Source organism: Euleptes europaea, chromosome 15, assembly GCF_029931775.1.
Source record: "Euleptes europaea isolate rEulEur1 chromosome 15, rEulEur1.hap1, whole genome shotgun sequence".
Classification (NCBI taxonomy): Eukaryota; Metazoa; Chordata; class Lepidosauria; order Squamata; family Sphaerodactylidae; genus Euleptes; species Euleptes europaea.
In genome coordinates this window covers 54,967,990-54,985,409 of record NC_079326.1, presented here as the reverse complement: position 1 = coordinate 54,985,409, position 17,420 = coordinate 54,967,990, and the positions used below count along the sequence as shown (strand labels likewise).

Sequence of the window (17,420 nt, the reverse complement as noted above, 5' to 3'; positions counted from 1 at the left end):
TCAACCACAGCAGCCTTTGATACAGAGAAAATGCACCTTAGGACTTAGGAAAAACTCTGCTACACGTTGTGTAGGAGAGGAAGTGCAAAACCCATAGAAGATACCACAAAGTCATACGTGCTCTTGGATCTGGGGGGCAGATTTTTCTGGGTCTTTGTCCTCGGTTTTTCTTTCTTCAAATATTTTGCTGACGGGTAAAGATACTGCCCCCTCCTTGCTCTGCAACAGGTTGCCGATTCATCTGCAGAGATCTTGCCGTCTTGTTCCCTCCTCCGGTTTCCTTAGTTGGAAACTGGAGGCAAGGAACCTTCCCCCTGACGTGGATGCAGGCGGAGTTGTCTCTACCCTCCTTAGACGTTCTGTCCTGAGACGTGGTACAACCACAGTTACAAATGTTTTAATGATATGTGCTCTCAGGGAAATACGTCACCAGTGTGGTGTAGCGGTTAAGAGCGGCTAATCTGAAGAACCGGGTTCTGTTTCCCCACTCCTCCACATGAAGCCACCTGGGTGACCTTGGGGTAGTCACAGCTCTCTTTGAGCTCTCTCAGCCTCACCTACCTCACAAGGTGTCTGTTGTGGGGAGGGGAAGGGAAGGAGATTGTAAGCCGGTTTGATTCTGCTTAAAAGTAGAGAAAGTCAGCATATAAAAACCAGCTGAGAGGGGATATGATAACTATCTGCAAGTACTTAAAGGCTGACATATAGAGGAGGGTGCCGAGTTGTTCTGTTGCCCCAGAAGGTCGGACCAGAACCAACGGGTTGAAATTACATCAAAAGAGTTTCTGTCTAGACATTAGTAAGAATTTTCTAACAGTCAGAGCGGATCCTCAGTGGAAAGGGCCTCCTCGGGAGGTGGTAAGCTCTCCTTCCCTGGAGGTTTTTAAGCAGAGGCCAGATGGCCATCTGTCAGCAGTGCTGATTCTATGACCTTAAGCTGATCATGAGAGGGAGGGCATCTTGGCCATCCTCTGGTCACTGGGTGTGTGTGTGGGGGGGGGGGAGGTAGTTGTGAATTTACTGCATTGTCCAGGGGGTTGGACTAGATAACCCTGGTGGTCCCTTCCAGCTCTATGATTCTATGATTCTTCTTCCCAGGTTCAGAACTGTATGCTTTGAGTACTCAGAAAAGTTATAATGAAACTGCAATCTTTCTATTCCAAAGATTTGCAGTTGTTTTGCAAAAGGTGACTCGTCCTAATCTGGCAAGTGCAGTCAAATGTGGACAAGGAAAGTGTCATAAATTCTATACAACAACGATGATCGCATCCTAATAAGCCTTTTTTAATTTTTTTAGGATGTCTCAGTGGAATCAAGTCCAGCAGCTGGAAACAAGATTTTTGGAGCAGATAGACCAGATTTACGATGACAAATTTCCCATGGAAGTCCGACATCTGTTAGCACAGTGGATTGAGAACCAGGACTGGTAAGATCAAACGCCCTTCACTTTCCCATAGGTAGAATCTTTGGGATTGAAGTTCAGATAGGTCTTAGATCAGTGGTGTCAAACGTAGGCCCCGGGGGCCAGATTCGGCCCCTTGAGAGCTCTTATCCGCAAGACACACACCCCCACTCCTGATCTGGGCTGGCGAGGCACGGCACAGCCCGACCAAGTGACATTTATATCATAACCGGCCCTCACAACAATTGAAGTCGACACCCCTGCCTTAGATGTGTTGTGTCTACTTCTTTGTTCTCCTAGATACCGTTTCTAACTACAAGCGCATCCTTATTGTGAACCTTGAAGTATCTAGAAAACTGATAATATTATCTTCTCTGGTCCCCCCCCCCCGCCACTCAATCATTTGCTTACTTTTGACATCATTCCCACTGTGTTCAATGAGACTTCTCAAAGAGCTCAGGATTTTGGTTTTGCCCAAAGTGGGACACACAGACATGATTTCAAATCAACCGTCGAAGGTCTCATTTTTCTCTTTGCATAAATTTATTTGCAAATAGTACTGGATCATCACTGATTTCCTTTTCCCCCTTTCCTCTGCGTGTTTTATTTGCACAGCACTTTTTCCTACTTGGGCCTGTTTTGTTCATATAAAGGCTCTTGTGTTACACAGGGAATCTGCATATAACAACGAGCCCATGGCAGCGATCCTCTTGCAGAACTTGTTTATAAAGCTGGACGAACATTTCGACCGTGTCTCCCAAGAGAAGAACCTCCTCTTGATACACAACTTGAAGAGAATCAGGAAACTTTTACAGGTGAGATGATTTCCCACATTCCCCGTGTCGTGAGCTTACAGAGGGCGCGCATAGTTTTGTGTCATATTAGCAAAGAATTCAGTTTTGTGATCTCTGGATTTCCACAGGGACCTGTCTCACCAGAGTTAATTCGGAGAACTGGGTGTGCTGATTTTGCTTGTTGCAATCCATACAAACCAAGGGCTTCGGTCCATACATGTTCCATGTTCATCCATGTGACTAGTTTGTGAGACCAACGGTTCCTCTTTGGGGTGTTGTTAATATTAGAGATCTCTCTAATTGTGCTTTAAAGTGTGCTTTAGAGGAATGATCCCAGGAATAAAAGAAGAAGAGTTGGTTTTTATACCCCGATTTTCTCTACCTTTTTAAGGAGACTCAGACTGGCTTATAGTCACCTTCCTTTCCTCTCCCCACAACAGGCACCTTGTGAGGTAGGTGGGGCTGAGAGAGTCTGGAGAGAATGTGACTAGCCCATGGTCACCCAGCAGGCTTCGTGTGGAAGAGCAGGGAATTGAACCCGGTTTTCCAGATTAGAGTCCGCCTCTCAAGTGGAGGAGTCAAAATCTAACCCAGTTCTTCAGATTAGAGTCCGCCGCTCTCAACCACCGTACCACACTAGAACTGGAAGCGGGAGGTGTTGCTTTTTGAATTTTCCAAGGGGACATCACTATAAAATATGAGCTCAGAGGTCCTAATTAGACAAGATGTAGAAAGAATATTTTATGTTCCAAAGAGTTTTCTTTTTAAAATTTAATGTCACAGTGGAGAACTTCAGGTTTGCTTGAAGCTTGCCTGCAGAGGATCCTTTGTTGCAGATCATCTTCTAGCTCAAAATAGCACACCTTGTGGGGTGCTTCCCCACTTGTGGAAGAAAAGGTACTGAATTCCCTTTAATTTTTCCTTTGTAAGGGGGAAGAACAGCTTGGGAAACAGGAAAAAAGACCCATGGGGAAAGAGTAATTATCCCAGGAGGAGTGGGGAAACCGGCTCGGTTCACCAGATTAGCGTCCACTGCTCATGTGGAGGAGCGGAGAATCGAACCCGGTTCCCCCGATTAGAGTCCGCCACTCTTAACCACCACACCACGCTGGCTCTCAATAAGAATTTCAGGTCAGTCCGATTCCAACACTCAGGTCACGCAGCCGTTCTTTCTGGTTTCTCCCTTATCAAAGGTTGCAGGACAAGCTGAGGAACGGTGAATAAGTTGCTGGGGAAAGGCGGCTTCTTTGCCGTTCCTGATCCACAGGGAGGAAACAGTTGGGCATTCGTCCTCTGGGAAACACTGTCCATAGGCCTTAGCGGTGCTGCCCACGAATGGCAAGAGAGCACCGTAGGTGGAAACCCAGGTTGTAACGCAACATGCAGGAAGTCCACAACAGATGGACGATGTGGAAACTGTTTTGCTGCGAGTAGGAAGTGTGAGTTCTGCAAAAAAAAAAAAAGCCCCCCGCCAATAAAAGCAATCGCCCTGGTAAAATATTACTTGCTTTTGTGTTTCTCATCCTTTGAGAATGTGTCTTTTGCAGCGCTGTTGAGGAAGTGGGTAGGGGAAAGGTGGCCTCAGAGGCAATACAAGGCCTGCACGTGGGTTTTTTTACTCCGCTTCCTCTTGCTGACCTAGATAAAATAATTCTAAGTATGCATGATTAGTAGAGACAGAAAATCTCAAACAAACAAAAAAGTTTCAGAGGGTAGCCATGTTGATCTGCAATAGAACTGCTAGATTTGAGTCCGGGAGTACCTTAGAGACCAGTAGGATTTTCAAGGTATGAGTTTTCGAGAGTATAAGCTCAGGTATCTGATGAAGGGGGCTTTGAATCTCAAACATTTATGCCCCAAAAATCTATGTAGTCTCTAAGGTGCTCCTGGACTCGAATCTGGCTGTTCAAAGGGTAAAAAATAGTTCTTTGAATTGCAGGATATTTCAATGCTTTGAGCCAGTGTGGTGTAGTGGTTTGGAGCAGCGGACTCTAATCTGGAGAACTGGGTTGGTTTCCGCACTCCTCCACATGAGTGGTGGACTCTAATCTAGAGAACTGGGTTTGATTCCCCACTCCTCCACATGCAGCTGGGTGACCTTGGGCTAGTCACGGTTCTCTCCGAACTCTCTCAGCCCCACCTGCCTCACAAGGTGTCTGTTGGTGGTGGGGGGGAGAAGGTGATTGTAAGCAGTTTTGAGACTCCGTAAGGTAGGGAAAAGCATAGGAATAAAACTAATTCTTCTTCTTCTATATTGTCTGTTGCATGTCTTTATACTGCAACTGGATATTTATTAAGGTAGCTTTATTGGCAATAAAGGCTTGTGTTGTGTATTAAGGTAGCCATACTGTGTAAGTAGGCTAATTAATCACGATGGTTGCTTAGTGGGAAGGAGCGCCTCTTGTTTTGCTCTGCATCAGGCTTGGAGCAGCTCTTCTTAAAAGGTAGAGAAAATGGGCATATCAAACCCAACTACTACTCCTACTCCTCCTCTTCTTGTTCTCCCCTTACAATCATGTAAGAAGAAAAGTGGGGGAGGGGAGATGGGGCGGCTGACCATTGAGCAGGTTGTAAGGTGCTGAGCGCAGACTAGGGCCGTGTCCGCACTTTGCTTTTCTACCTTAATCAATTGAATTAGAGCAAGAAGGGGAGGAGGAGGAAGAAGAAGAAGAGGAGGAGGAAGAAGAAGAGGAGGAAGAGGAGGAAGAAGAGGAGTTGGTTTTTATATGCCAACTTTCTCTACCACTTAAGGGAGAATGAAACCGGCTTGCAATCACCTTCCCTTCCCCACAACAGACACCCTGGGAGGTAGGTGGGGCTGAGAGAGAACTGTGACTAGCCCAAGGCCACCCAGCTGGCTTCATGTGTAGGAGTGGGGAAACCAACCCAGTTCGCCAGATTAGCCTCCGCCACTCATGTGGGGGAGCGGGGAATCAAACCCGGTTCTCCAGATCAGAGTCCACCTCTCCAAACCTCCGCTCTTTAACCACTACACCATGCTGGAGCGTGATGTGTTTACACTGACTTGAAATAATCAGCCCCTTCTACAGCCTGTAAGTAGACGGCAAGGGAATGTTACTAAAGAATCTGAGTAGTACCAGCGAATTAAGAAATCCTAGCGCAGTTCTCTCTAGGGGATGCAAGAGTATAGGTTTGGTGAGATGTGTGTCGATCCAGGTTGGGCTGTTTTTTAAAATATCCTCTTCTCGTTTTCAGGGAAAATATCAGAGTAATCCTATGCACATGGCTGTGGTGGTTTCAAACTGCTTAAGAGAAGAAAGAAGAGTATTGGCGGCAGCGGATATGCCTTTACAGGTAACTCTGTTTTGTTTTTTAAAAGGATAATAAATTTTTCTTAATGGTAGAGGCCCAGGCCAGTCCAATCTTGTCAGCTTACGGAAGCTAAGAATTTCGATGGGAGACCACCAAGGAAGTCCACGGTCGCTAGCAGAGGCAGGCCATGGCAAAACGCCTCTGAATGTCTCTTGTCCTGACCTGGGTGGCCCAGGAAATCATCAGATCTTGGAAACTAAGCAGGGTCAGCCCTGGTTAGTACTTGGATGGGAGACCACCAAAGAAGTCCAAGGTCGCTATGCAGAGGCAGGCGATGGCAAACCACCTCTGTTCATCTCTTGCCCTGACCTGGGCGGCCCAGGAAATCCTGATCTCATCAGATCTTGGAAGCTAAGCAGGGTCGGTCCTGGTTAGTACTTGGATGGAAGACCACCAAGAAGAAGGAGAAGAAGAGTTGGTTTTTATATGCCGAATTTCTCTCCCACTTAAGGAAGAATCAAACCAGCTTACAAACACCTTCCCCTCTCCACAACAGACACCCTGGGAGGTAGGTGAGGCTGAGAGAGCTGTGACTAGCCCAAGGTCACCTAGCTGGCTTCATGTGGAGGAGTGGGGAAACCAACCCAGTTCACCAGATTAGCCTCCGCCGCTCATGTGGAGAAGTGGGGAATCAAACCCGGTTCTCCAGATCCAAGTCCCCCTCTCTTAACCACTACACCATGCTGGCCAAGGAAATCCAGGGTCGCCACGCAGAGGCAGGCAATGGCAAAACCACCTCTTGAACGTCTCTTGCCTTGAAAACTCAACAGGTTCGCCATAGGTAGGTTGCGACTTGGCAACAAAACAACAAAAGAGGCCATAAGCTCATGTAATGGCCATTAGCAGTAGATCTCGAAACCAGGGTGCATACTTGGTTCCAGTGAAACCATGAATATGAGCAAAATTGTTTTCCTTGCATTATGAAGAGAGGAAGAACAGTGCATGTGTGGTGTGGTATAGTGGTTAGAGTTTCACACTAGGATGTGGGAGACCCAGGCTCGAATCCCCACTCTGCCATGGACGCTCACGGGATGGCCTAGAGCCAGTCACACTCCCTCAGCCTAACCTACCTCGCAGGACTGTTGTGAGAATAAAATGGAGGAAAGAAGAACGCCGTAAGCCGCTTTGTTCCCCCACTGGGGGAATAAGGCGGGGTATAAACGAAGTAAATAAATTGTGTAGTTGGCAAGCATAGTGTGCTTATGACTAAGCATTTTTTAACGGCAGGGATCATTGTAGGATAAGGATCTTAACACCTGTTTAAATTCTTTTTTAGTTCTTTCTGAGTAATTCTAATGAGAATGCTTTTCAAAACAATGTCCTTTTTCTGAAACATCGGAGGGGATTAAAAAAAAAAAGATATAACTATGGCAAAACCGGGCAAAGCTGCATACAATGCAATCGTAGGGAGCATTTTCCTGGGAGTAAGCTTCAATGAATAAAGCGGGACTTCCTTCTTAGTAGACCTTCTTAGGATTGCTCCCCCAGGGCTCAAGCATTTGTAGGCCAAACCTAGTACTTTGGATTGTGCTGCAAATGCATTTCTGTGGTTTTCGCCCCACCTTCACACTTGTTATGTCAGAACTGTCGGTTTCTTAAACCGCCCTTTACAAAATAATTGGAAATTAATACTTCTGGGAAGATATTAATCAAACCGTGCGGTTTCCGCACTGGGTTGCCACCTTTTCCGCTGTTGTGGTTCTTGTTCCATTAATAGCTGCCCACTGGCAGAAATGAGTAAAGGTGAGAGAGGGGGAGAGATTCAAAACAGAGAAAAGGAAGCATTTCTTCACACAATGCAGTTAAATTGTGGAACTCCCTGCCCCAGGATGTGGTGATGGCTGCCAACTTGGAAGGCTTGAAGAGGGGAGTGGACATGTTCATGGAGGAGAGGGCTATTCATGGCTAATAGTCAAAATTGATACTAGTCACGATGCAACCCTATTCTCTCCAGGAGCAGAGAAGCATGCCTGTTATATTAGGTGCTGTGGAACACAGGCAGGATGGTGCTGCTGCAGTCGTCTTGTTTGTGGGCTTCCTAGAGGCACCTGGTTGGCCACTGTGTGAACCGACTGCTGGACTTGATGGGCCTGGGTCTGATCCCGCAGGGCATTTCTTCTTATGCTCTTATGAATACCAGTCTTGATGCATACCTATTCTCTCCAGGATCAGAGGAGCATGGCTATTATATTAGGTGCTGTGGAGCACAGGCAGGATAATGCTGCTGCAGTCATCTTGTTTGGGGGCTTCCTAGAGGCCCCTGGTTGTCCCCTGTGTGAACAGGCTGCTGGACTTGATGGACCTTGGTCTGATCCCACAGGGCTTTTCTTATGTTCTTATATACCAGTTGCTTTCTGCCTGTCAGGCATTTGCTAAATCCTACCTATGGAACAGAAATAGAGCATCTGCCGCATTTTTGTGTGCCATAAATAGCTTGTGGGGTGTGTGTGTGTATAAAACATAGGTCCGGATCCAAACATGTGGAGGGCGTTGTGCCATATGCCCGAGAGAACTTGGATGGATTTTCGGTCCTCCAGCATCAAGTACCCGTGCCACAGCTCTTTGAAAGGGAGAGGGATTTCAAAAGGAAGGTGATTTGGTGTGATTTGGGGCAGCGAGAGAAGACTCCATAGTCCGGCCCTTGGCCGTTCTTTGGTTCCTGACTGCAGTATTGTTTTATGCAGCGTCCTTTCTTGTATCTACATAGGGGTCCTTCTCAGTCTTGCCGATACTTTCTCTGACAAAAATTTGCAGCGATGTCCTCGGCCTTTCAGCTCTGTGGTTTTCAAACACACACACAGAAAGCCAAGCGCCAGTACCTCAAAGGCGAGCTGTTACCCTATTACTTCCGGCCAAAGTCACACCTCTTGACTACGCTAGCGGAAAGTGTAATGTCGGAAAGACTGATGCCTCTTCACAAACCAGACATGAGTATGTGAGAAATGGGGGAGTGGCAGATCAGGGTATTCATGATGGGTTCATGAGCAGATGCGGATATCAGTCTTTTCCATGTCATTTAGTCATTGACTTCGCACTGAGAGCCAGCGTGGTGTAGTGGTTAAGAGCGGTGGACTCTAACCTGGAGAACCAGGTGTGATTCCCCACACCTCCACATGAGCGGCGGACACTAATCTGGTGAATCGGGTTGGTTTCCCCACTACTACACATGAAGGCTGCTGGGTGACCTTGGTCTATTCACAGTTCTCTCTGTACTCTCTCAGCCCCACCTACCTCACAAGGTGTCTGTTGTGGGGAGGGGAAGGGAAGGTGATTGTCAGCCTGTTTGATTCTTCCTTAACTGGTAGAGAAAGTCAGCATATTAAAAAAAAACACTTCTTCTCCTTCTTCAACCCCACTTTTCTTCCAAATGGGAACCTGAAGAGGCATGCAACACTCTCCCCTCCTGCATTTGATTCTCACACCAACCCTGTGAGGTAGGCTTGGCAGAGAATGTCTGACTGGCCCAAGGTCACTATGACAGGCAGGAAGCTGTCCTGCCCCTGAAGGGAAAATCATCCACTCAGATGAGCCCGTAGTTTAGCTCTATCTCTAGGAGAAAATAGAGTACTTGAGTGGTAAGCCTACCTCTGGGGATGAGCAGATCTTGTACCACTTAGTCTGACCCTTGGGAAAGAGCAGGCTGGTGGGTGGAATTCTGCTTGTGTGGGAGGATCTAGCCTAGTGGCTAGTCAGTACATGTATTCCTCGGACAGGTTGCGGGTTCGAGTGACTGCCCCAGGGTCACCCAGTGAGCTTCCATGGCAGGGTTGGGGTTTGAGCCTGGGTCTCCCAGGTGCTAATCTTAACCAGTACACCTTGCTGACCTGCATGCAATACATTGAATGGATGCAGACATTAAAATCAGAAGAAGAAGGAGAGTTGGTTTGTATATGCCGACTTTCTCTACCACTTAAGGGAGAATCAAACCGGCTTACCGTCACCTTCCCTTCCCCTCCCCACAACAGACGCCCTGGGAGGTAGGTGAGGCTGAGAGAGTGTGACTAGCCCAAGGTCACCCATCTGGCTTCATGTGGAGGAGTGGGGAATCAAACCCAGTTCTCCAGATCAGAGTGCACCGCTCCAAACCACTGCTCTTAACCACTACACCATGCTGGCTTATCTTGGCTCACAAGGTGTGTAGGGGGTGATCTGCAGAAGAATTACCCTCTCTGTCTGAACTGCCCCCACTCTCTGGATCTATTGATCTGCAGAATGTTTTACAGTCCAAAGCTGGATCACCCCCATATTATTTTGCATATATAAGGTCTCTCCCCCACCACCCTCAAGAAAACTGCAGATCTAGAAGGTAAGGTTCTGGATTTCATCTTTGTGCTGTCCAAAGAGGGACAAGAACTGCAAAACTCACCTGTACAATTCTCTTTAGGGGCCGCTGGAAAAGTCGTTACAGAACTCCTTGGTGTCGGAAAGACAAAGAAACACGGAGCACAAGGTGTCTGCTATTAAGAACAGCGCCCAGGTAAGTTATGAGGCAAGCTGCCGTCTGTTCCCGGAACCTCCTATGGAGGGGCTTCTGGGGTCTTGCTATAGACCTCCATCAGATTGTTCTGCGGAGCTAGAAAAGGTGTAGCAGGAGTTGGGCTACGGAACTTTGTTTGGGGAATATTTGGTGCCCTGAATCCTAAATCTTGGATCATATATATACAAGTGAGGACCCGCAAGATTTGTGTGTGAGGGGGGTCCCATCTTTTATGTCTCTCCTCACTGTGCCGCTCGTTGGCTGGCCGGCTCATCTTGGCTCACAAGGTGTGTGGGGGGGGTGATCTACAGAAGAATTACCCTCCATGTCTGAACTGGCCCCACTGTCTGGATCTATTGATCCACAGAATGGTTTAAAGTCCAAAGTTGGATCATCCCCATATTATTTTACATATATTAACCCACAAAATCTATACCCCGAGTGCTAATCCCAAAGGTCCTGGAGTGCAAGAGTCCTCATTCAACAGATGTTTATGTGCCACACCCACGTTTTCTTTTGGGGGGGGTTGCCAAAAGAGTAATTTCCCCTTGAGTTTGAACTCAAACCTCAATTTCATTTTCCAAAAATTGGGGAAATCAGAAATATCTCGCTCAGCTCCCTTCAATGTGCCTTTTCTTCAATATTTATAGCAGGGGTGTCGAACTCATTTGTTACGAGGGCCAGATATGGCAGAGATGTCACTTGGTCAGGCCGGGCCATGCCTCGCTAGCCCAGATCGGGAGTAGGGGTGTGTGGCTGCCTTGGCTGGTGGGCCCATGGCGGGTCAGCCCCTCCCTCCCCACACTGATATCACCCAGAACTGCACCCCCATGGCACACTTTAAAGGAAATCACAGAATCATAGAGTTGGATGGGACCTCCGGGATCATATAGTCCAACCCCCTGCACAGTGCAGAGAATTCACAACTACCTCCCTCCCCACACCCCCAGTGTCCCCTACTCCATGCCCAGAAGATGGCCAAGATGTTCTCCCTCTCATGATCTGCCTAAGGTCATAGAATCAGCATTGCTGACAGATGGCCATCTAGCCTCTGCTTCAAAACCTCCATGAAGGAGAGCTTACCACCTCCCGAGGAAGCCTGTTCCACTGAGGAACTGCTCTAACTGTTAGAAAATTCTTCCTAAGGTCTAGACGGAAACTCTTTTGATTTAATTTCAACCCGTTGGTTCTGGTCCAACCTTCTGGGCCAACAGAAAACAACTCGGCACCCTCCTCTATATGACAGCCCCTCAAGTACTTGAGGATGGTTATCGTATCCCCTTCTCAGTCTTCTCCTCTGCAGGCTAAACATACCCAGCTCCTTCAACTTTTCCTTACAGGACTTGGTCTATGAATTCCCAACTGGGAACTCACTGCTTCAAAATGTTGGGCACCCCCAGGAATGCCATAAAGTCTAGTTTGGCCCGTATTCTGTAAGGAATTGTCATGTTTGTACAGATTTTCAAGAAAGGATGATATAGTACCTTCCTAGGCAGAATTACATCATCCTGAGCCCTGTGGATGTAGAAGGGAGTAACTCTGCTTAAGGTGGCCATGTTTGGTATATAATATGTTATGGGGGCATTGTCCATAGCAGTGATTCTGGAAGGAAATGAGGGTCAGTAGGACTGCTTTCTTCCTGATGTGTCTCATTGCCGGGCTGAGAGGTTGCCTCTGTTGGCCAAGAAATAATTTTTGATTTGAAACACAGATGACCGATCAGGACGTCAAATATTTGGAAGATTTGCAAGAGGAGTTTGACTTCCGCTATAAAACGATGCAGAGCGTGGGTAAGCTTTTTTCAGTAAAATATTGTCGTGGGAGAATGGTTAGCTGAGTCACATAGAACTGGAGCAAAGTTGTTTGCAACCTACAGGGAGAAAGATACACGGTCTCTTCCCCCCCCCCCCTTTTCTGGGAAAATAAATAGCTTGGCAAAGATAACTTTGATAAGGAAAATGGCCGATGAAAAGTTACTCTTCTCCTTCCTCCCACCACTCCTGCAATCAGCTTTTGCCGCCTTTCATCCTACAGTGGCTGCATCTCAGATATATCTGAGGGATGATCTCTGGAGACTTTCTGACATGACTGTATGATTTAGCGCACAAATGTCAAAACCTTTTTCTACCCTGACCTGCAGTTATCCATCACATTTGTTCAATTTCTACAGTAAACAAAACAACCGCCCAGTTTGCTAGTCATGAGGCATACCTATTCTCTCCAGGATCAGAGGAGCATGCCTACTATATTAGGTGCTGTGGAACACAGGCAGGATGGTGCTGCTGCAGTCGTCTTGTTTGTGGCTTCCTAGAGGCACCTGGTTGGCCACTCTGTGAACAGACTGCTGGACTTGATGGGCCTTGGTCTGATCCAGCAGGGCTTTTTTATGTTCTTATGGATACTAGTCATGATACATACCTATGCTCTTTAGTATCAGATGAGCATGCCTATTATATTAGGTGCTGTGGAGCACAGGCAGGATGGTGCTGCTGCAGTGGTCTTGTTTGTGGCTTCCTAGAGGCACCTGGTTGGCCAGTGTGTGAACAGACTGCTGGACTTGATGGGCCTCGGTCTGATCCAGCATGGCCTTTCTTATGTTCTTATGACTGCTGGACTTGATGGGCCTTGGTCTGATCCAGCATGGCTTTTCTTATGTTCTTATGAATACTAGTCATGATGTATACCTGTTCTGCCCAGGATCAGAGGAGCATGCCTATTATATTAGGTGCTGTGGAACACAGGCAGGATGGTGCTGCTGCAGTTGTCTTGTTTGTGGGCTTCCTACAGGCACCTGGTTGGCCACTGTGAACAGACTGCTAAACTTGATGGACCTGGGTCTGATCCAGCAGGGCTTTTCTTAGGTTCTTAAAGGGCCTTCTCCTTTGTGGCACCAAAATTATGGAATTCTCTCCCCAGGGAGATTCATCTGTCCCTTCTATCAGTGTCTTCCACCTGCAGGTGAAGACTTTTGTTTCGTCAAGCACCCCCTTACTGATTCCTCCTGTTCGTGTGTTTATGTGTTTTCATTGTTTTTATATATTTATATGTGGTTTCGAATCTTGTTTTCATGTTTTTATTGTTTGCCATCCAGGGAAACCTAAGTTGGGTGGAACGGCGGCTTTAAAATGTTTTAAACAAATAAATTGATCAAATCAAATAAATATTTAACATGTTTCCTAAGGACTGAAAAAAAAAATCTGTGCATTCATCGCAGTAGCCACAAAATTACCTTGCGAAATTTCCCTTACCAATGACTTACTGTACAACGGTGCACGTATGATCTGTTTTGGGGGGTTTCCTGCCTTACTTTACACAGGCTATTTTGCACCTTCTTCTAGAACAGAACGACAAAAACAACGTTGTTGTGAAGCAGGAAATGCTGATGTTGCAGGAAATGCTCAATACCATAGACTTCAGGAGAAAGGTTAGTTGAGACGTGTCTCATTTCTCCCACGCTGGGTATATTTAGCCTGCAGAGGAGAAGACTGAGGGGTGCTATGATAACCATCCTCAAGTACTTGAAGGGCTGTCATAGAGAGGAGGGTGCTGAGTTGTTTTCTGTTGGCCCAGAAGGTCGGACCAGAACCGACGGGTTGAAATAAAATCAAAAGAGTTTCCATCTAGACATCAGGAAGAATTTTCTAACAGTTAGAGCAGTTCCTCAGTGGAACAGGCTTCCTTGGGAGGTGGTAAGCTCTCCTTCCATGGAGGTTTTTAAGCAGAGGCTAGATGGCCATCTGTCAGCAATGCTGAATCTATGAACTTAGGCAGTTCATGAGAGGAAGGGCATCTTGGCCATCTTCTGGTCACTGGTGGTGTCAGGGGGAAGGTAGTTGTGAATTTCCTGCATTGTGCAGGGGGTTGGACCAGATGACCTTGGTGGTCCCTTCCAACTCTACGATTTCTATGATTCTGTGATCCATATCGGCCTTGGGCTGAGAGAATTTGGTCAGCCTGAGGTCACTCTCAGCTTTGCGGCTGAAGGCCTGAATTCACAATTCACAGTCCACCTCAAAATCTGTCGGTTAGGTGCAGGCTGGAAGTTCTTCATTCCCAAGGGCACAGAGGTCAAGTTTGGTTCAGAACTGCTGCTCTTGACGAGAGGGGCTTAAGCCTCTCCCCCCCACAGTTTGTTAACCATAAGCAATTAACCAGAGCCAGCGTGGTGTAGTGGTTAAGAGAGGTGGTTTGGAGCGGTGGACTCTGATCTGGAGAACCGGGTTCGATTTCCTACTCCTCCACATGAGCAGCGGAGGCTAATCTGGTGAACCAGGCTGGTTTCCCCACTCCTACATGTGAAGCCAGCTAGGTGACCTTGGGCTAGTCACACACTCTCAGCCTCACCTACCTCACAGGGTGTCTGTTGTGGGGGAAGAGAAGGTGATTGTAAGCCGGTTTGACTCTTCCTTAAGTGGTAGAGAAAGTTGGCATATAAAAAGCAATTCCTTCTTCTTTTTAAACATTGTGGTTAGGGGTGCCAACGTCTCGGTGGGGACTGAAGATCTCCCAGAATTACAACTGATTTCCACACTATGGAGACCATTTCCTCTGGAGAAAATGGTGGCTTCGGAAGGTGGAGTCTGTGGCATTCTGCCCCACTGAGGTCCCTCCCCTCCCCAAGCCCCACTTTTCCCAGGCTCCACCCCCAAATCTCCTGGAATTTCCCATCAGAGAGTTTGCAATCCTAATTATGGTGTGCTTATTAACTTCATTTTTACTCCTCAGTTGCATTGCTGATGGGAACGGTGTATAAAAATACATTTTTTTCCTGGTTGAACACTTTTGTTCGGCAATTGGCCAGAATGGTGTTGGCAGGAAAGGGAGTGGGTGGGCAGGGGTGGAGGCCCCCATCTCATAATGAACACTTCTGCTCCCATCGGTTAAATGCCATTTCGGCATATCTCCAGAAGGAAAAATAAAAGCATACACATGTAACATATGAACACATGAAGCTGCCTTATACTGAATCAGACCTTTCATCCATCAAGGTCAATATTGTCCATTCTGACTGGCAGCCGCTCTCCAGGATCTCAGTCTGAGATCTTTCACAACTCTTACAGCTCGATCCTTTTAACTGGAGATGCCAGGGATTGATCCCGGGACCCTTTGCATGCAAAGCAGAGGCTCTGCCACTGAGCCATGCTCCCTCCCCAGACAACCTGTATCATCAAAGTATCTCATTTCTCTGATAGATTTCTCTCTTTTTGGCGGGGGCTAGGAAGTTCTCACGAAAATGGCACAGGTCATAAAAGAAACGGAAGACTTGATGAACACCATGCTGATGGAAGAATTAATGGACTGGAAGAGGCGTCAACAGATCGCCTGCATAGGAGGCCCTCTCCATAGTGGGCTCGATCAGCTTCAAAACTGGTAAACTTTTAAACTCCCAAACTCCTGGCTTTTTTACATGCGAACACATGACACTGCCTTCTACTGAATCAGACCAATGGTCCATCCAAGTCAGTATTGTCTACTCAGACTGGCAGCGGCTCTCCAGCACCTCAGGCAGAGGTCTTTCACATCATCTACTTGCCTAGTCCCTTTAACTGGAGATGCCGGGGGTTGAACCTGGGACTTTCTGCATGCCAAGCAGAGGCTCTAACCCTGAGCTATGGCCCTTCCCCCTAGAAGGAACACATGAACACATGAAGCTGCCTTATACTGAATCAGACCCTTGGCCCATCAAAGTCAGTATTGTCCACTCAGACCAGCAGCCGCTCTCCAGGGTCTCAGGCAGGGGTCTTTCACATCACCTACTGCTTGGTTCTTTCAACTGGAGATGCCGGGGACTGAACCCAGGACCTTCTGCATGCCAAGTGGAGGCTCTAGCACTGAGCCCCTCCACACCATTGGTCCATCAAGGTCAAAATCATCTACTCAGACTGGCAACAGTTCTCCAGGGTCTCCGGCAGAGGTCTTTTACATCACCTACTGCTTGGTTCTTTTAATTGGAGATGCCGGGGATTGAACTAGGGACCTTCTGCCTACCAAGCAGTTGTTGTACCACTGAATCATGGCCCTTCTACCACTGAAGCACACTATTTTAGTCTGGAACCTGTTATTTTAAGCTGTCCATGTCTGTTATCATGGTCTTTCTTTGTAAGCTGGACTGGGTTTTCAATGCTGGGTTTTAATTGATAGGTTTTAATGTTTTTATTGTTTTTATTCTGTAAGCCGTCTCGGGCAGGTTCCTGGAGAGGCGCCATAAAAATGTTCTAAATAAATTAAAGTAGTGGCAAGCATGAGCTGGTGCTGATAACCATCACGGTGATGTAAGCACCTCTGGTTTTCTTTCTGAATTATAGGAATTATGTGAACATAGGGATAAGGCAGATTTCTTTTGTAGTGAGGGTACGAAACAAAAATATTGATTTTTTTTGCTATTTACCTTGCAACACGTGTTCTTCCAGGTTTTCGTTCAAACCGGTACATTTGTGAGCGTGCAAGAGGGAGGTGGAGACTCCTACAATCTGATCTTTCCTTTGTATTTGTTCAGTTTCACGCTATTGGCAGAGAGCCTCTTTCAAATAAGACGCCAGCTGGAGAAGCTCGACGAATTCTTGGTCAAACTCACTTACGAGGGAGACTCCATTCCTTTGCAAACACCTCACCTGCTGGAAAGAGTCAACTTCTTGCTTTACAGCCTCTTCCAAAGGTATGCAAGCTAGAATATGATGTATCTGTAGCCATTTCTGTAGTTCTGTTCGAGGAACTGCTTAACACAGGGGTCCCCGACCTTTTTGAGCCTGCAGGCATCTTTGGAAATTTGAGAGAGTTGGTAAGTACTGCCCCAAAACGGCTGCCACAGGAGGCGGTGCCGTACCCAAAATACCTTTCTCCACAGACCTCCTGGGAAGAAAGAAAACCTGAAGGGGGAATGGAACCACACACTGATTAAGGAAAGCCCAGATGCCTACCTGTCATAGAAATCATAGAGTTGGAAGGGACCACCAGGGTCATCTAGTCCAACCCCCTGCACAATGCAGGAAGTTCACAGCTCTCCCCCCACACCTCCAGTGACCCCTACTCCATGCCCAGAAGATGCCCAAGATGCCCCCCTCCCATGAACTGCCCAAGTTCATAGAATCTGCATTGCTGACAGATGGCCATCTAGCCTCTGCTTCAAAACCTCCAGGGAAGGAGAGCCCACCACCTCCCGAGGAAGCCTGTTCCACTGAGGATTCTCCAATGGAAAACCCTTTCATTTGAATGAGGGCAGCCGATCATAAGCCCTGCCTTACAGTGGCCCTGCCTTCTTTTTGAAAAGCTTGGCGGGCGCCAAGTGAAGGTACTGGCAGGCAGTGTGATGCCCATGGAAGCCATTTCGGGGGACCCAAGCTTAACGTATTTCTTTCATATCTGAAAACTGAATTGGATGTGTCCTTTGCCAGGCCATGACCCAAAAATTGGTTTC

The 17,420-nt window shown here is 47.2% G+C and overlaps 1 protein-coding gene across 1 annotated transcript in view; it reads left to right on the top strand.

The window, feature by feature from the left end:
• Window positions 1–1,294: 1,294 nt before the first annotated feature.
• Window positions 1,295–17,420, top strand: part of STAT4 (signal transducer and activator of transcription 4) — a 38,376-nt gene continuing 22,250 nt past the window's right edge. Inside the window, exons 1-8 of the mRNA XM_056861043.1 lie at window positions 1,295–1,426; window positions 2,073–2,217; window positions 5,413–5,511; window positions 9,914–10,006; window positions 11,718–11,796; window positions 13,345–13,430; window positions 15,225–15,376; window positions 16,503–16,661. Of these exons, the coding sequence (XP_056717021.1) occupies window positions 1,299–1,426; window positions 2,073–2,217; window positions 5,413–5,511; window positions 9,914–10,006; window positions 11,718–11,796; window positions 13,345–13,430; window positions 15,225–15,376; window positions 16,503–16,661 (941 nt within the window). The 5' untranslated portion in view covers window positions 1,295–1,298. The remainder of the gene's footprint in view (window positions 1,427–2,072; window positions 2,218–5,412; window positions 5,512–9,913; window positions 10,007–11,717; window positions 11,797–13,344; window positions 13,431–15,224; window positions 15,377–16,502; window positions 16,662–17,420) is intronic.